This window comes from Euprymna scolopes, chromosome 36, assembly GCF_053919585.1.
Source record: "Euprymna scolopes isolate OS-2025 chromosome 36, ASM5391958v1, whole genome shotgun sequence".
In the NCBI taxonomy this organism is placed as follows: Eukaryota; Metazoa; Mollusca; class Cephalopoda; order Sepiida; family Sepiolidae; genus Euprymna; species Euprymna scolopes.
The window spans coordinates 48,478,679-48,499,905 of NC_136517.1; the positions used below are offsets into that span (position 1 = coordinate 48,478,679).

The 21,227-nt window shown below is 32.2% G+C and overlaps 1 protein-coding gene across 28 annotated transcripts in view; it reads right to left on the reverse strand.

Moving 5' to 3' along the window:
* The window catches only part of LOC145260458 (plasma membrane calcium-transporting ATPase 2-like), a 567,808-nt gene that overhangs the window by 209,056 nt on the left and 337,525 nt on the right, over positions 1-21,227 (reverse strand). For all 28 annotated transcript variants that reach the window (XM_080118538.1, XM_080118534.1, XM_080118531.1 and 25 more), the window contains one exon: positions 12,588-12,787. In XM_080118538.1, coding sequence (XP_079974664.1) covers positions 12,588-12,750 — 163 coding nt within the window. In that variant the 5' untranslated portion in view covers positions 12,751-12,787. The remainder of the gene's footprint in view (positions 1-12,587; positions 12,788-21,227) is intronic.

Consider the following 21,227-nt stretch of genomic DNA (forward strand, 5'->3'; position numbering starts at 1 on the left):
AAACAAAATACAACTAGTACTAGTATATTTATTCTTGGACAAATGCAAGAAAAGCATCTTGGCAAGAACCTGTATTTTGATTTTGTGGATTTGGAGAAAGCTTTTGACATGGCGCCAGGAGATGTTGGGTGAGTCTTGAACTCCAATCTATGATTGTCCCTTGCCAAACTTTCACAAAAAAAAAAAAAAAAAAAAAAAATTCGACCAACTACAACCACTATAAAAGATTTCCTTCACTTTCTATCTGTGCCTTAATTTCAAAATTTCAATGCAGATTCCATGAACAAAGTTTCTTTCTCAGAACTACACCCCTGTTTCAGTGGACGGTTTTCCAGATGAATACAACATAGTAGCCTTCAAAACCCAATAAAACAAGTTCTTGTTGAGCCATTCCCATAAATAATTAAATTCTACCAAATTTACACTATCAGCGATTACTACACTACCACCATACATTAATTATTCCTTATTCTCAAGTGGCCCTTGGGCCTTGATAAGTGGTGACTACCAAGTAGAAAAAAAAAGCACGTAATTGGTAAATGTTGCTCAAGCAATGTACAGAAATGTTTAAATTTGTGTCGGAATTAACAGTACATTTAGTAACAGTTTTTATGTTGAAGTCAGAATACATTAAAATTGTGTACTGAATCTTGCTTTTCAGTAGTGTCTTGAGTGTTTCGTACAGATTGTCCAGAAAAATTACTCGCTGATGATTGAATGCTTATTTGTGAAAAATGGAAGGTTAACTTTTTAGATTGGAGGAATACTATGGAAAATAAAATTTCAAAAATGAACCAAAACGAAAGTAATGATCAGTGGTTGTAGCTTTGCCAAAGCCTTCAGAAAGAAGTTCCCTGGTTCAGTTTGAGAAAATGGATCTGGGAGCAACTCAAGTTTTTGTCTAACTTGTAACCATTGGGAACCTACAAAGTGCGAGTAGGCAGGGAGATAACGTCTTTGTATGCAAGAAATATAAGATAATGGGAACAGATGAGAAGTTATATTATTATTATTATATATTTTCATCACATTTACTGAGGTTGTTCAAAAATTTTGTTAATTTGATCACACCATTGGAGCACCAGAAAGTGTTGGTGTAATTGCGAGAATTAGGAGTGGATAAGAGTCTATCAGCTATGTGTATGCAGTGTGAGGATGCATGGAAGTGAAACATGATCAGTGAGGCTTGAGGATATATGTTGCATGGAGAGAAGTTATATTTTTATTTATTTAATTTTATTCACCATAAACGAGGCATATTGCTCCATGGTCATGGCTGCAGTATCCACCCTGGGTCAGTTGGGCCGGCTCTTTCCAACAATATTACCAGAGACCTAAGGGGCCACTGCAATTATGAGCAGCATTTTTTTTTTGTGATAGTGGTAAATGAGTTGGGCAGCAAGATATTTGTTCACATTACATTTAAATTTCTGCATATTGGTATAGTTGGGAAAGCAAGGAGAAAATTTTAAGGAAAGCTATCCAAGAAGCTATTGGAGTAGTGGATGGGTCAGAATTGATTTCATTGAGGGAATACAAGTGCAGTAAGTATATTAGGGTATTTTTCATATAAGTACTTGTAAAAAAAAAAGAAAAGAAAAAGAAAAGCACAGGAGTATCAACACTGTGGCTGTGTGACAGTGACTGAACCTTTGCAGACAATGCAGGACCAATAGACTCTTTTTTGCATCTAGTACAAGAGAAAGAGGTTAGTAGTTGGTACACCAACTCAGACGTGACAACAAACTCTAGACATGGGCAAATGGTAGCTTTGAAGAGATGCTGACAGACATGAGAAATCTTCTAGCTCAACAGCTCACCTATTTATTTCAATCATTGTTGCTTGAGAACGTTCGGACAAGGTATTTGCAAATTAAATAATACGGATGAGTTAGCAGCTATAACAATTGGTGAGAATGATATGATGGATATGTAATATGAATCTTAAAAACAGATTTAAATATGATGACCCCCCCAGAGACAGATTACATTTGGACAGTTTAGAGAAATGTGTGCAGAACACACAATTGATTTGGTCACTTTGAAAAAAATGGATGAGATGGTTAGTAGATGTGAAACAGTTGAAGTAGCAGGGTCACTTGGCAGGAGAAGGTTAATGAAATAAGGGAGAAGAATTTGAGAGAAAGAATGATAAAGACCTGGCCAGATGGGAATGAGGACAAACTAACCTATTAACATATATAATTTTTTTTTTTAAACAGTATTATTCAAATTTAAATAAAAATTTTAATACTTATTCAATAAAGTATATATTTTATAAGGAATTTTCAGAAGAGTGGAGATTCGACAGAATTTAAATCATTAACACACATGTATGTTTTTGTTTTCTTTTTAAATATATTACTGTTAAAATGTTGATGAAGAACAATTCTTTTTTAAAGGGACAAACAATAAAATAAGGTCTCCAAAGACCACCCTTTGTAAAGCATCTCAGTGAGAGAGTTTTAAGGTAGACAATGCTGTGTTGGGTATACATACATAACAGGTGTTCCTTTCAAACGTACTACTCCTCTATCACCGATTATAAAATATTTCATTAGACCAGAAACAATTACACACACATTAATTGCTACTTGCAACTATCAGTTAACATTGCAGAGTCAATATATACATTTTTTGATCCAGTTTTTATTGGGACCAGATGGCCAGTTTATAGCCTGGTTCGTTTTATGTGCCTGAAGATATAAAACTACAAAACGTCTTTTATTCTTCTCAATCAAGTCTGTCTGTCTTTAAGAACTGTAAGGAATTTCAGATCCAAAAGTTCAGCAACCCAATACAACCAAAATGACAACTATGCAGCCTAGAACAAAACAAAAAGGTGTGGAAGTCCATTTTTGTTTTAACTGAATAAGAAATTAACCCCACACTCACCATTGAACACTACTGATTCCATGCTCTTCAAACTTAGATCTATATTTTCTCTACTGTAATACTGAGTACTCTACGTATAAATGATTGCAACTCATAATTGCAGTATTGTTGGAAGAAAATGTGACCTATTGCATGACCCATCAACCTTGTCATATTGTTTGAAGCAAGAAAAGTGAGTTTGCAAAACAAGTTTAATAATATAAATTCAAAAATTAGCCATTTTCTTCTAGCTATCATGTTTTCTCTTCAACTATGGGTTAAATAGTATTATTGCTCACAGGAGTATTTCTTTGTTTATAATGGAATATTCCAATCTTTATCCATTCTTTACTTCATTAGCATTAATTTAATAGACAGTCAAAGAAAGTGACAGAAGTGAGAGTCATAGTGTATAGAAGAGTGATGGATTAAGATGGATCCCCCCTCCCAACATAATCCCAAAAAAGGAACATTTTAACATAATTTGTTATTAAAATATATAGGAAAAAATCCTTGGGAAAACAAATTAACTCACATTTAGTATAATAATAGATTGTATGAGATATATATAACTATTTCAGCTTTTATTTATTCATTCAATTAAAAAAAAAAATAGGTACTTGTGTGGAATTTGAACTAACCGTAATTAATTGACCACTCGGCTTTGCTCAGAACATGACATCAGCTGCCGGCTTTTGCTGATTATCCAATCTTAACATTACCCAAGGAAAATACTGGAGAAAATATTTAAATGTAATAAAATCGTCAAATAAAAAAAAATATAACGAAAAATTAAAAAAAAAGACAAAGACCTACCCTAACAATTTGTTTTATTCTTGTAGCAATATTTTAAAGAGAAAAATTTTTTTCCAACCATTTTTTTTTGTCAACCAAAATTAAGAAAAACATTTTTTTGGTTTTCATATTTTTAAAAAGCACTTTTTGTGTTTTTCATGTATTTATTTTTTTACATTTTTTCCTTATTTTTGTAACGAATGTAAAGTAAACTTTTGTTATTTGTTTTTTTTTTTTTCTCTTTATGAACAATTTTTTTTTCTGTAAGGTGTGAGAGAATTGATTTTTTTTTTATTATTAAATTAAGACAGCTGTGATATTTCCTAAGGATCATGTAGACTTTTCTACACATTTTTTTCTTTGCAGCAATTAATCCTTTTGTTTAGCAATATGAAATGACATCTTCTGGTGTCTGCAACTTCAAGGTGGAGATATTCACATTGTATAAGATTGTTAGGAACGGCCGTTTGAGGGTGTGTTTTTGGACAAAAAAATAATTTGTTTTGTTTTTTCCCAGTAAAAGAAAAAAAAAAAAATTGTTACAATAGGTCTTTTTTTTTTTTTTTTTTTAATTTTTTTTTTTCTTTTTTTTTAGTAGCATTTGTTACTCTTTTTATAATCGGTGAAAAATGTCGACGGTTGACATATTCTGAGCAAAGCTGATCGGACGTCGAGTTATTGTGCACAAGTACCAAAAAATATTCTAAATTTTTTTAGATTATACAGCCCTAGTCATCTTCCAGCCGAAGATAAGTATGGTAAAAAGATGAATATGTAAGAGAGCTTATACTGATGAAATGGCTACTTAAATCAATTATAAAATGGACAGTTGTCTGTGTGTATGTGTGTTCGTATATAAAGCGAAAAGTAGAAATAAAAAACCCAAAAAACTATAAAACAAACATCCACAAAGTTGGTTCCTCCTTTATTAGCATTGCCCCAGAATAACTAATATCTAAAATTAATAAAATTGATTTTTGGGGGGTCAACTGGCCAGTTTCAGTGTTATCTTCTATATATAGAAAAGTGAAAATGTATGCATGTATGTTCGCTTTTTGTATATTTCTGAGAAGCGATCGGTTGACTCACTTCTTAAAACTTTTTATATCACGTCTAAATGATAATATCTATGAGTTAACAACGGGGGTCGCCTGTCTATTTAATTTGCCCGACTTTCAAAAGATAAATACTCTACATATTCGGATCGCACATGTTAGTTTCACTTTTCAGTATAAAAACAGCAAAACTGGATTCGAACCGGATGTAAAGGTCACCGTCATTTATCCCGCAGTAAAACGATTTGACCTCATTAAAAACTGGGGAATAGCGTGATGATTGACATTAACTTTTTAATCGCTCTTACATTGACTGTCGCTGTAGCGCATTTGTTCAGGCTTAGCCTATGGGCCTCAAGGTGCCGAGTTCGAGCCGACCTGTCACCCCCTCTTTTCCATTTTTAAAAATCGCTGTTTCTTTATGTTTTTTTTTTTTTTTTTTTTTAAATATTCAAACAGGGTTAAGTTTCCTTTTTGTTCTTCTTTACCCCCCCCACCAACGCACACCCCTACAAGCACCCGGGTAATGCCGGGTACCCCCGCTAGTCTCTCTCTCTCTCATATATAAAAAAAGGCAAATGCGGCGCGCGCATTTTTGTATGTCCTAAAAAGGCTTTTTTCGCCGGCGGTCCCGTAGTCGTTATTATCGTTTAGAAGTGTTTATATACCCCCTAGATAATAATATCAAGGATTTGGGAACGCGCATCATGTCTAGATTTATTTACGTTGATTTTTACAAAATTCTTGCTATTTCAGCCCATCTTGTGTTTGTTCAGCTTTTTTGTATAAAACCGAAACTAATTCAAAGCTAAGCACTGTTCCCACCAATCACACCGGGGAACGTCCAGTAGCAATCAACTTTGATCAATGTGGGGGCAAACTCCTTATATCAGACAATTGCTATTCAATCTGGACAATCCCCTTTTTATGGGGAGCTGCCATCCCCCAACATCTTGGGGAAACAACCAGCCAAAGTTTGGTAAACAAACCGAAAAGCTGCCCTGCAGTAAAAGTTAACTCTGCTACTTCTATTTGACCTAATTAATGAGGTCAAATAGAAGTAGCAGAGTTAACTTTTACTGCGGGCACATGTCAATTCTGTTTTTAATACTTAAATAAATTCAAACGTGTTTCAGTTACTCTTTTTTGCTGGCCGAGCGGGTAACGCATCAGGTTTTTTGCACACTTTATTTTCCACCTTCGCCTCAAGGCTTCGGGTTCAATTCTAACTACTTACCAAAACTTTTTTTTTTACGCCCCCCCCTCCCCCAACACAAACACCCGGGCAACGATTTTTTTAAAGTTTTAACATTGTTTATTTATATATATATATATATATATATATATATATATAATGTTTAAACAGGGTTATTACTTCGCTTATTCTTTTGTTTTGACCCCCCCCCCCCCAAAAAAAAACACGCACACCTTTAAACACCTGGGCAACGCCGGGTATCCCCGCTAGTTTGTTATATAAAGGAGAGGTCAATGACTTATTTAGAATAGAAAGGAATGGCTTGCTTGGAAATGAGAGAAGGGTGGGGGAGAGAGAGTAAAAAAAAAAAAAGAACATGGAGGGAGAAAGACAGAAAGAGTAAGAGAAGTAGAGAGATAGAAGTTTTAATATAAAAATGTTAGACACTTTAAACTGTTTCTATTTTGTTTTTATTAATTCAGGCAACACTGGGTTATCCTGCTAGTAATATAAAAAAAACATGTTGGCCTCCTTTTATCTAGACAGACAACAAATACATCCTAAAAAGGTGCTTTTACAAGAGTTTGTAGTCAAGCAACGGTTACACAATCACCAACTGCACTTGTAATCTGGCATAGCATAGAGAAATACAAAATGGTTAAAAACAATGCTGAGTAAGTAGAGAAGACCAGTGTTATTTTGGAGTGTTCCAAAGCTAGTTTATTTCATCCATAGCTAGGAGAAGGCGGTAGATGGGTTCATACCTTACACAAAGGTATTAAATGAAGTGACTTTACAGACACTGCCAAATTTACAACACCTAGCATTCCAAAAATGGTTATCCATAATTGATCAACTTAAGATATCTTTATTTGCATGTACATCTCTTTGAGAACTGTCATCCGTTGATGCCTCCCTTAATTTTAAATAGAATTTTCATCATTATACACACACGTTAAATGGACATTTTAGATACAACTGATCTTTTTTATGATAAACTGAACATCACACTAAAGTTTAAAATAACATTTTTATTGTTAAGCGAGAAGAAAAAAAAAACGATATATATCATCATCATCATGCCAAGGTGATATATATCATCATCATCATCATGCCAAGAACAAGAAAAAACATTTGAACAGCCATTTATATAGATAAGAAATAACTAAAAAATATTCCCCCCAGCTTACAATAAATATTTATCTATATACTAAAGGCTGTGGACTTTGTTTCAAATCAGCTGCAGGGCAATCAGTTGCTGATATGGAAAAAAAAAAAAAAAAACTGAATATCATAAGCAGTGTTGAGGCCAAAAGGCAACAGAATATTCAACATTTTAATAATTGGAAACAAAAAAAGAAAATATTGCAAATAAGAACGTTCTGCAATTGTTTAAAATTTTAATACATTTTCCATAAACTACCAATAAATAAATGTACTTTTAAAATATCAACCTTTACAATTGGTTCAGAGACTAAATACATACACTCAAGTGCAATGTACAAACATTGACTCAACAGGTCACAGAGTGTCCAATGTATATAATTATAAAACTATGTAGACCTTGTGCCCTTACTTGAATTTTGTTTTTGAGAATCAGGCGATTCCATCTTTTAAATAAAGGATGACAGATAAATTTATATATATATGTGTGTGTGTGGGGGGGGGGCATAGTTCAGAGGCTAAGGAATGAAAGTGGAGAGTTATACATTTTGGTTTTGATTCTAGCTGATGGCACTCAAGTCATGTATATATATTTTTTAGTTTTGATCTCACTGCTATGTATTAGCTTAAATATGATAATCGATAGAGAATTGTCCCTATAATAATAAATACATCATCTGCATCCATTAAAATAGATTCAAGCATAACTTACAACTGTGTAACGCCAGGCTACTTGCTAGCATCAATTAAAATTCATTAAAATATTGAAGTTGTGAATCAGTAGATACTAGTAATTGAATTGCTTCTGACTAAAATTCGCCAAACAGTTTGTATAGCAAAACAAATTCAGATAGTTTTGAAAAATAATTACATTCAAATAAGCGATTCCCAACCTCTCCTTAATGGCATTAATGTATAAGTCAATATGATTGATTGAAATGGAGTTTGCTTTCCAATTTCATAGACCATGAAAATAACAATCATGCTACACACACATAAAAGGATTTATATTCATGCAATGTTATTTTATAAACATCTGAGGATTTGAATATCTTTGATTTTGTATGAAAGGAATTTCTTTTACATAAGAATTTCTTTATGAAATCATTTGTAATTTCTATTCAAAAGAATTTTATTCATGATATGCTTATTTAGACAAGTTCTTATACTTTTCTCTCAGTACAACATGAAAGTATGAAAAGAAAAAAAAGATATCTGGCAAAGACACTTTGAAAGCAAAGACCATATTGTCCTCTATGACCGACATACGTTTACTAATCATTCATCACACCCACATAATCCAAATTAAATATTCTTCTGTAATAATGAAAAAATATGTTGAGAAATTAAACCAAAAGAATGAATGGAATTAAATGTGAGCATATGACTTCATACAATGTCTATTAGATTGATTGCCTGAATTTTGAACATAAAAAGCAACAAACACCCTATTCCTAATTCGACTTTATAAGTAAAATACGTTTTATTACCTCTGTAAAGGAGGTTATATTTGCTGACAAGATTGTTGGTTGGTTTATCACTGTTTGCGTACAGCATAGTGATCACTCTAGTCAAAATATTGGTCCTAGTCTTAATTTTTAGTTATCTAAGTCAAAAGTGAAAGTTACACTTTTAAGGATAACTTCAGTTCTGTTCATCATAGAGATTCACTATTTGGTCCATATTGTAGTCAAAGAAATCATGCATTGTATATGAAAAGTTCGGTCATGATTGAAATTTAAACAGAATTTCAACTTCCATTGATCCAACACCTGTCGATAACAGTAAGCACCATGCAAAATTTAACCTGATCAGATAGTTTTTGAATTATCACATTTTCCCTGGCAAGAATACTTCATATGGAGAAATAAGGTTCAGATGAGACTTTGGCAGATCCTTACATTGTCAGGCAGAGGTATGCATATACTTTCACAACTAACTTATGTTCTTGTTTGTCTTGAGATGAGATTTTTATAATTAAATTTATAGTAAATGCGTAATTGCAATTCACTGTTGATGTAAAGGGATGCTGAAGACTGTAACGGTTCTAATAATTTAGTCTGTGAATGTGAGTAACATTAATTACTGATTTGAATTTATTTAAGAATGTGATTCAGAATGTTCATTAGCCAGCCAGAGTGGCATGCAAATATTTTGGTTTGAAAACACTAAGAAACTGAATGTCTCAAATCAAATGTATAGATAAACACTGGAATAAAATGGTAAAGGAATTTAGTACAAGAATGATTACCTTCCAGATTTTAAGCACCCACTTCTTTTCATCCCTTTTCTATACTATTTTGTTCTTTTTCTTTATTTGTTTAAATGGGTTGGTTGGTTGTTTTTGTTTTACGGCATATCAACCCTTTTCGGGTTATTTAATGCCGAATCCAAAGATTTAAGAAAAATTTTAAAACAGAATATATTTGTTGTTTTCAAGTCAGTTTCTATTTAACAAATAGTTGGGACCCTACCAGGTACTACCACTCTGAGTCAGAGTGGACCTGAGAGAAATGGCAATTAAAGGGTGGCTCTAACACTCCCCAAAAGCCCGTAAGCTGGGGCTTCACCACTGGATATAGTTTAAGGTCATATCCAAGACCATTGTTTAAATGGGAAAACTTTGTATAAAATGACTATTTAAAATCTAGTTTCATAAGAGAAAAAAAAAAGCTACCACGAAGATACTACTTAGAAATAAATATACAGTAAAACCCTAGGATACGGTGGCCCTAAGAGCCCCCCCCCCAAGGTTATGATGTGGAATACGATGTTTTTCCAGCTTCTGATTATGAATATTTGACCCACCTTACGGTGTTATTTATAATGTTATTTGATTATATACATGTGTATTATATGCTGTACTGTATTTTGTAACTTATTTTTAATGTCGCATCCTAGGGTTCTAGTGCATTATAAATATTTCCATTGAGCATGAATTTCTTATGGCTGACTTATTAAAAGATACATGAATAAAAAAATAAACCCTGTAAAATTATGTTTTAATAAACAAATAAAATCTGTAAAATTATATTTTAGTTTTTTTGTACAAAGCACTCAATATTTTCTTTGAAATCTACATTCTGTTGAAAAATAAAAAAAATAAAAAATAGACACACCCACACATATCTTGCCTGATTGAAAAACAATTTCATTTCTATGATCTAATGAAAATTGCATTAAACATTATTGAATTAAATACTAATAAATGCAAATCTGATATTTAGTTGTATTAATTTGGTTTTCATTTTTTTTTTCATGGGAATTGCTTCAGACAAGGCATGAAGCCACTTGAAGTAAAGAGGAAAAAAATACTCCAAGGTCAAAAAAGAGCCAATGATAATTGTAGAATTGTAGATGTCAACTGAATTAAAGGAATAAATGGTAAGATTGTCAACATCATGAACTTTGGAATATAAACTTGTCATTCATTCACTATATTGCTCTTTAATTACAGAGCTTCTTAAATAAGGATTAGTATATATTATAAGGAAATAAAGTATATTTCTACACAGACACACACACATATTATATATATTTATATTATATATATTTATTCATGAAACTTATGATTGGTTGTCATTTTATTTTACTGTTTTTCCATTTTTATTTTTCAATGTAATTAGCATATGATAAATGTTATTTTTTGTTTCTTAGCGTTTTTTAATTTGATCGATGCTCAGTATAATCTGGTAGTTTATATCAACTGCTGGTCAAGCACAAGGCAAGAACATAGAAATCTGGTGCGTTAAGTGCAAAAAGTACCATGAGGACTAAACAACAAAATAAGGGAGGCAAGAGTTACAAAGCTGTTGAAAGTAAACCCAAGGTTAACTTTCTACTTTTCTTATATATTTTATTTGTAAAAAATATACAGAAAAAGATAGACCACAATCTCTACATTCTGTTAATTTTATATGATGGCAATCTAAAAGAATAAATGAAAAGCTTGTTTTGTTTCCCACCAATTCTAATGATATCAAAATAGTTTATTCTTGTTTAATTTTATGGTGGGAGGTGACAGTGGACTGACGACATGGACTGACAACCTGAGTGTGTCAAGTTTAAACCCAGTTCGTTCTACAGAAATACTTTCAGTTGGGATGTTGGCAATAGTACTTCCTGTAAGGACTCAATGTCTTTCTAAAAAAGAAATTCTAACTAGAAAGATATGATGGGAAAACCAATGCAAACAATAAATCTGATAACATTGGTATTATTATTCTAAAATCAGAATATATATTTAATTCACAACCATAATTTTTTTATGGAATAGCAAAATCCACTGGTACTCTCCCCCCATTTTCTCCTGCATTGAGTAGGATAAGACGGGTTGTTGTGAAAGACAGGGAACTTTCTTTTAGTCAAATTAAAGCAGTTACAGATGCTGATTGTAGTCCAGTAACTATCAGATGACATTCACAACAAAAGACATGGTAAATAAAGAGCGTAAACAAATTCCTCACCTGCTTCCATATCACGAGGTGAACCGCTTCAGGTTTGGTTGTGAATATCAACAATGGGACATTGCGAAGTGGAAGTCTTGTTTTCTGATGAGAAAAAATTCAATCTAGATGGTTCTGATGGTTTCCAATGATATTGACATAACAAAAACGTCTCCTGAAATTTTCTCCACGTCTTAGTGGTGGAGGGTCACAAATGGTAGGGAGTGTCTTTTCTTCCAGAGAAACGATGGAGCAGGGTCATCAGACAGCGGCTGGTTATGCTAGCAATGCTACAAAATCATTGATGATGACGTAGGGCCATCGTTTGTGTGGGGATGGATGGTTATTCCAACAGAATAATGCTGCAATCCACGCTGTACGACAGACCTTGACCTTTTTGCAAGAAAATAGGGACATTCTGCATGCTCACCAGACTTGAACTCAATTGAAAATGTTTGGGGATGGATGACGACATGTTTATTGAAATGGCAAACAATATTCGACAAAAGATAAACTTCATGAAGCCATCTTCAGAAGCTGGAGTAACATCCCTTGCACCGCAATGGAAACACTTATTTCTAGCATACCCCAAAGAATTTTTGAAGTCATCAAAACCAGTGAAGGTAGAACTCATTAAATTTGGTTGTTTAATGTTTTCATACACTTTTTGTACAATTTCCTAAAATTTATATTCCTGGTCTTATAATTTTGATCAAGTGTAAAATGCCTCATTTTATAAAAATGTAAATTTCTGAATTCAATGTTTTGGATGTAGCCCCCCCCCCCAACTTTTAGGTTGTAGTATTGGTAACCTGAAGTGGGAGGAGTTTAAAATCTATCCCCTGAATAATATCTATTCTATTGTCATATACTCTCAGGCATTTTTTGTGAAGGGGGATCGTGTTGGTGTGCCATATCATCTCAGTCAGTTAGGAGTTGGTGTATTATATCCTCATTCATCATGATATCTCCAACAAAACCAGGCTTCCTTTGATTGCATACTATTGCCAGTATATTAATAAAACAACGTAGGACTGTTTTAAACAAAGAGAGACTTACCTTCACTTGATGACGTATAAAGCTTTTTGCACATTTCTAAAACACCGCCATATTCTTTCCCTATAGTTTCTATGGCATCACCGCCTTTTAACTGCATAAGATCACGCAGTTCTTCAAGCTTCAACCCATATTCGGGTGGCTGACCATCAACTTCATCCCCCATGATTGCAGCCAGTTATGTCAAGTCCAACACTAGGATCCTGAAATGAGAAATTTAAGCGTTAAAACTAAATTCAAATGCAATCATTTGTATATATTTAAAAAAAAAGAAAAGGCTTACATACTCAGTGATTTAAATATACAACAAAAAACAGTCAAAAGTCACTTTTTATGTCAACAAATTGAAAACCTACACATCTTTTTTACTTAGCAATCTATAAGAATCATCATTGTATTATCAAGATCATCCGGAATGAGGCTAGACAGATATACAAACGAATGGAAATGATGATTTTTGCCGATGATGAAGTAAAAAACATGCCCTAATTAATATATTGAATACATGTAATATCTACATGTTACAAATATTCCCAATTGTGCAACATTTGAGCTTTGATTTTCTTTCATGTTATGAAAAACAATTTCTGTGACGCATAAAGAAAAAGCATTTTCCCAAGCAAAGGATATACAAATGTGGCAGAGAGACTTATTGGGGCAAAGAAATTGAAGCATTTAAAAAAAGGTTGTATCCCAAAGTTATCATGAAATTCCAGTATCATAAGTGATCGAGGAGAAATGCTATTAAGCCACCTTCCTAACAATATTTCCTGCTTAAATAACAGATTTAATTTCTTCATTCACCTTATAGTTCTGTCAAGATGTGTTAATGATCAAATGTTGGTTGATCAGTGTAGACAATTTCTAACGTTTATATCATTTCATTTATAAAAGCTTTACTTCACATTGAGCACTTGAAAAATATTAGCTGTCAGTTCATGTTACCAATATATTTGAACATATATACACTAGCTGGACGCCTGGCTTTGCCGGGTCATACAATACACTTCAACATATTTTAATTTATGCAGATTGCGGATCATAGAATCAATCTTCTATTGGTTATTGTATATTACGAGGAATAATTTGCCCGGTGAACTAATTCGCCAATAAATAAATAAAATAATAATAATGTCAATCATCAAATCTGTATTTGTTTACAATATCATATTCACTAATATTTGGAACTGACGATCTTAAAAAGTCTTTTTTCTCTTACAGATGAAAAAGGAAGAATTTTTACAGCGAGAATATTTTACGTCACACTGGTGTATTGTCCGGCAAAAATTATTTTTTTATCTATAAGAGAAGAAAATTCCGATCTTAAAAATAGTCTTTTTTCAATACTTATCAGATGAATTTCTGTACAAAACATATCTAAGAACACTGCCAGACATCTGAATTAACTTTGTATGAAATTTGCAAAACATAGGCTCAGCCGTTTTGGAACCCATGAGGATGGAACTCAAAGTGACATATATAAGTAACTGTCTGTCAGAGAAACGGTCTCTACCAAACTACTGTCATATTTTGATCTACAGACTTGAAATTTGATATAGAGGATTTGAACCTGTGAAACAAATTTAATCTGGTCTTTAGCCGGTAAAAATAACTGCTAAGGGGTGAAAATTGAAAAAAAATTGGAACTTGGTAGGTATAAGTTGACTTGAAGTGCTCTTGTATGCATGCACAAATATATATTTATACGTTAAAGTTGTTTAAATTTTTCTTATTCATATAGTGATGACTCAAAAGGTAATGACTAACACCAGATTGTGTTGAATGTTTTTGTTTTAATTCTAGTTGATGGCACCAACTCATTTTCTTTAAACTTTATGAAATCACTACAATATATTGGGTACAATATAATGATCAATAGAGAATTTGCTCTATAATAATAATAAACACAAAATCTGCATGAATTAAAATATATTTAAGCATATTTTATAACTAGGCAATGCTGGGCGGCCTGCTAACACACACACAAACACGTGTGTGTGTGTGTGTGCGCGTGCGAATATCCAGTGATTACTTCTTTTTGCTACAACTCTTCAGTGCAGCTAGACTAGTGACTAGCACCTAGTCCAGGTTGTGATTGAGTTTGCCATCATGAAGTTGATAATTAGTGATTCTAATCACTTGGCTATGAGGCAGGTGCTGTTGACAAATGCTATCTATTATTATATCATGTATGTACATACAAGATGATATCATATCCTTCATCAATTTTCAGTAGTACTCAATACTCAAGTAAAGTCTAAAAAACATGTAATTGCATGCATAACAGGTCTCTCTTTTCTATTATTCTAAAACTGAATCAATGTTAGTTTTCTAAAGGCTTTTTACCTTTATGCTTAAAAAAAAAAAAAAAAAAAAAAAAAAAAAAAGCTAAAATATTCTGTAGTTCTGGTATTGCATTATACTTGGGGGAGGGGGATAAAAAACAAAATCGATTGTAATTCTTCTAATTAGCCATTTGTTATTAACTAAACGAATTACCCATCACTGTCCGTCTCTCCTTCAGCTACGCCTCATTTGTTCTTTCTCATTATACGTTGATTCAACCAATCTAATATATTTTAACATCTATGATAAGAAAGAGTTGCCTTTTTTTAGTATTGCTTCTTAATTGCTTTATTTTGCCATCTAATTTACATAGCGTGTTCACAGACATCATGGATTTGTACAGTGTGGTGCAGAAAAATCGGACACTTTTGGTTCTGTTCAGTGTAGAACCTTGCTACTTGGCCTATATTGAAACCAATAAAGCTAGCACTGTATATACCTTGATGTTTAACCATGAAAAGTTTGGCCATGGTGAAAATTTTAGCAGAATTTCAAATCCCAATTATTCTAAATTTTGATGTAATTTCATAATAGAAACTACCATGCAACATTTTAATCATAGCAGATGAATATAATTTTTGAGTTATCACCGTTTACATGGCATAACTTCAGGAATAATTCCTACTACATTAAGAAAGGCCTACATAACTCTTTTACCCATCCTTATGTTGTCAGGCAGTGGTATGCAGTCTTATGTCTGACATGTTTTTAGTTATGCAAAATGCTGTCAGTTTATGAAATTCAAATTAACTCAAAGTTAAATAGTGGGTCAATAGGTCACAAGTACTAATATAAACTAAACTAAAATTCACGTGTGCATATTTCATGCATTACAGAATTATTTGTAACTAGCAGGGGGTGCCCGACCTTGCTTGGTCATAAAAATATTTAAATTCACATGAATCATTCAACCACGGTAGTGGTTGAATATATGCTTAAGTCCGAAATTGAATGAATCGAGACACATTCAAACCCCCACCACTAATTCCGTTCGCAACCAAATTTCAAACAGGTTATATATATAATTGGATAGAACACCTCATTAGCTACATTTTGAAAAAAAATTTTCGAAAATTGGTTCAGTAGAAAAAAAGTTACAACAAAATACATGGGTTCACCAACAGGAGAGTAAGTACATAAGTGACTAATGCTTTTTTTTTTTTTATTTCGCATAACTTTTTTTGTATATAAATATTTTTTACTGCAATTTTGCCAATATGACATGTTAGCGTAACGGTTAGAGTACCGGGGGTTGGTGGAAAGATTTTAGGTTCAATCCCGTGTATCGTTTTTTTTTTATAATTAAAAAACCGAACTTTTTTTTTAATAACTAATTTTTTTTAAACTCTCCTTATGATTTTATAGCAAAAAATGGTGAATTTATCGATTAAAAATATTAGTGAATTCTATAATATACATATTCTTTGAATGAACTCAAATTTTTCGTTATCACATTTGATGAAAAATGTAGTCCCATTTTGGCAATGCGTCTGACCAATGATGCTTTTGAACCCGCGACCAGCACTGCGATGTCATCAGCAGCAGCCTGGCCATAAATATTCCTATTTTTAAACTCCTTTAAAAGAGGATTCAGCATACAGTTCCATAGTAAAGGTGATAAAATCCCACTTTGGGGGTTTCATTTAACTACTTCCCTTTTAACAGTTGCCCTCAGTAGTTCTACTTGAACTGTTCTGTGCCTCACCATATACTCAATCCATCGGATGAGTACTGGTGGCGCATTGAGTTCTCGTAGCGACTTGAACATACTACTGAAGGGTATGTTGTCAAAAGCTCCAACGATATCTAAAAAGACACTGAGTGCCATTTTCTTTTTTGTTAGTTTACGCTCTATACAGATCACGAATTCATGAACCGCAGTCTCGGTAGAGACCCTGGCTCGGAACTACTGTGATTAAATGATAAATATTGCATAAATGTGTGTGTTGAGAGCTAATTTTTTTTGACAATCATTAATAAACATTATAAATTTATATATTAATACAATAGCAATGCCTGGAAAAATCATGGATTATATGGAAAAATGCGCGCATGAAAAGTAATATTCTTAAGATTTTATTAAACCTGGAAAAGTAAAGGACAAGAAATTCAACCTGGAAAAGTAAAGAACAAGATATCTAGTAAAGTAAAAAATAAGAATTTTTTAGACTTAAAATATTGCAGCTAAAAATAAAATTTGAATATTGATAAATATTTTATTTATTATTTGCATATGTTGTTGTTTATTGTTGAGTTAGAAAGAATTAAATGATCCTAATTATGATATAATAAAATTATTAATTTTTATGTAAATTATAAAATTAATAATTCCATCTAACTAACTAACTAATGAATTAATTTTAATTTTTACTACATGAATGTATGCAAATAATAGGGGGAAATAAGTTCAATCCAGCGACTGACACCCTTTCTAACTCAACAATAAACAACAACATATGCAAATAATAAATAAAATATTTATCAATATTCAAATTTTATTTTTAGCTGCAATATTTTAAGTCTAAAAAATTCTTATTTTTTACTTTACTAGAATATCTTGTTCTTTACTTTTCCAGGTTTAATAAAATCTTAAGAATATTACTTTTCATGCGCGCATTTTTCCATATAATATAATATATATATCACTCCTATAATTTTTTTTTTTGTGTATTGATATTCATATTCAAAACCCTTTTTTCTATTTATTTAAAAAAACAAAAAAACAAAACATATGGGTCATGGAATTGCATTTCATCTGTAAAAAATGTAGCTAATTTTCATATTCTTTTAAACATTCATTTTAATTCCCTATTAGTTTTTTCAGTTTTTTATGGGAGGATCATCTTTAGTTAACTATTCTACATGATTTATATTTGTGTAAAAAGTTATAATCACAAACCTTTTTCTATATATATTTACTAGCATTTCAGCCCGGCATTGCCCGGGTGTTTTGAAGTGTATGTTAAGAAAAAAAAAAAAAGTGGTAGTAGGAAAGCAGGCTCGAACCCATACTGCGAAGGAGGTAAAGAATGGGGAAAAAACGTGACGTCTTTGCTGTTACGACCACCGCCAAACCGTAAGTAACGTAGGTTTAAATTAAGGCTAGAAAATCGAAAAGAGAGCATGACTTTCGACAATAGGTGCTAATGCACTTACTGATCCGTGTATTTTTTACACCGCATTTCCAAGTTTAATTAAAGTTTTGTTTTTTTATTCAATTGTAAGGTTAAAGTACAGAATAAGTACAAAACACCCTCCCCTCTCCATGTTAAGAATGGCTTTTTAAATGATAACGTTATTATTTCAGCACGGATCAGTAAGTGCATGAGTACCCAACAATATCGGCAAAAAAAGCCACCCCTCCCTGTAGAAACATGCCCAGTTGAAGGTGAAGAAATGAATGTTTTTAGTCAATTTTTCGGTATTTGTTGTCTGAAAGGTCGAGCTTAAAAACGATACTGATCTTGTGAAAATCCGTTGCTTCTGTCGAAAGTTTTAGGCAAACACGCAAACATACATTTATATATTGGTAGCTCAAATTTTCGCCCCAAACCGATTAAAAAACTTACCCTATCTTTGAATAACCTTTATGTAAAATTTCAAATGTTTAGACCAGAAATTGTCTGAGTAATTGGTAGAGACCGCAGCGATCAATTTTTTAAAAAAAACTTTGACTTCTATTATGACCTTTTAACATTTATTATTTCGGGCTCAAATCAAGTTAAGTTAGATTCATGTCCAAGGAACCTATATCTAAAATTTCAAGTGTTTAGACCCAAAATGACCGGAGGAGGTTGGTTAAGTTCTCACAGGTCAAATCGTTGAATTTTGACCCCATAACAGCCAAATTTCTAGCCGAAAACTGATTACAAAGATTTTCCCAAATCTCAGTACCCTGTATATCAAATTTCGAGTCTGTAGACTGAAAATTGACAGAGATATTGTGTAGGGAAATGTACACAAGCAGACACACACATAGACACTTTCACAGATATAGATGTGTGTGTGTGTATATATATATATATTTGTTTAAAAGATTTTGCCTCATAAACTCCATCAGTTTTTGGTCTACTGACATGAAACTTAATACAAAAGGGTATTCAAAGATATGTAAGACTTTATATTTGGGTTTTAGTTGGGAAAAGTGTGAAAATGAAAGAAATGGAATTTGCCAGATGACGGTCGAATGACGGTATAACGAATATGCATGCATAATGTAATAGCTATTGGTTCATTTTTTTTTTTTTTTTTTTTTTTTTTTTTTTTTTTTAATTTTTAGCCTTGCAGTAAACGTCTTCATAGCTCAGGCATTAATGTTGAAGAAAAAAGTAAATCGTAAGCTAAATGTTCATTTTGGTTTCAATTCTTGGTGGTGGCGCACAAGTGAATTTTTTTTTTTTCTTTTTAAATCATTACTATATCATGATATCTCCCAAACAAAAAAATATGCTTCCCTTGATTGCTAGTATATTAATAAAACAAATAATATAAAGATTATAATACTATTCTATGGTTAAAATTTGACAATTAGTAAAACATAACCTATATTTTCGAATCAATAAAATATGCCCAAATTTGCTTACATTTGTATATGTAGTGTCCTGGCAGGCTAGCTTCAGTTTTGCTAGGGGGTTTTCTTTGCTTGGTTGTCTCCCCTGTGGCCTTGCAAGGCCACTTATATATGTTACTGATTTCAACGTTTGGAAAAAAAGAAAAATGACTTGAGTGCCACCAGCTAGAATCAAAACCAAAACATTTAGTACTCTAGCTGCGTTCCCTACTGTTTGAGCTATCGATAGATAGATACGACTTAAAATTAAACCACTTCAAGCTATGAATGAATTTGCCCACGTTCAAAAATAATACAAATCTGTTGGCACGTTGAAATGAACATTTTGCATTTCAACTTGCCGACATTTCTGTATGCATTATTCATCCATCGAAACAAAGATTTTACTCGTTATAAACCACTTTTCATGTATGATTACTATTTCCAATTAATTTCAGTGTTATGTGCCCAGTAGCTTAAGAGTTTATCTGTTAAATATTTTCAGACACACACATCTATTTTATTTATATAGATTCCTATTAATTGAATATTCAAATAAAAGAATGCAGTAGCCTAATATTAAACGAAATTAGAAACATTGAAAAAAATTACAAAGTTAAATCCATCACAATACATTTGTTTCGTCTTAATCAGGTCTTTGTGACCTTTTAAATTTGGAAGCATTTACATTGTCACACAGAAAGTCGTTTAAACTGTTTTTAACACATTTCTAAGCATTAATTGCAAAATAATATAACAATAGTTTTATGAAACTTGCAGACACACAAAAGTACCGGTTGAATGAGCATGTATTGAAACATTTACTGTGGGAAATGTGCTAATTACTGTCAACAGCTTGGTTGTAAACATTTGTATGAAAACCTTATTTTAAACTCATATTTCTGAGTAATCATTTCTATAATTTGGTGCCTTTTTTTATTGCACATTAAACTCTGCAAGTCAATCCTTTGTTTTAATACAAATTTATTGCTAGTTTTGAAATGACCTTATTTGAATAAAACGTAAACAAAAAATGATTTGCATTAATTTTTTGTCTATTATTTATTGGAAATACATTCGTTTGATTAAAGCACAGCTAATGTGTATGATATATCAAGATCCAGCATACACACACAAACTATTGACTTAACTCATGTCGGGAGGGGTATGCAAAATTAAAAACAAATTTTTTTCTTTTATTCAAGACGAACAAACTGAAATCGCACCTTTAATTTTTATTAAACTGGTTAACGCAGACGATGATACAATTCATTTGTATATCAATATGGTCAACCACACAGCATGTCAGCCTAAACATAGCTGAGAAGAGAACTAAATACCAAGATCTTATGGACAACATGAAAATAAACCAGAAGCTTAGAAAAATTTCAACCATTCCAGTAATCATAGAAACCACTGGGCTCATGAAAACATTAGAAGAAAAAATACATGGTGAATATACCCTGTGAACCAAGATCCAAACAATTACACTTAAAAGGACAGTCATAATCCTAAAAATATCTGTTGAAGCCTGCGAAAAAGCTAAAGAATGTTGGACATCTGAGAGCAAAAACAAAGAATAGAAAATTTCAAAAATGAATTGTGATAATTGACAGAGTATAATTGGCTGCAAATGATTATATTTTAGACACAAATTAGTGCCAGACCTGAATCATGAATTCCTTAAAGTTTTGGTCAGGAAGTGAACAAAAACTATCGGACATGAAGGTAACAATAATGCTGCTTAT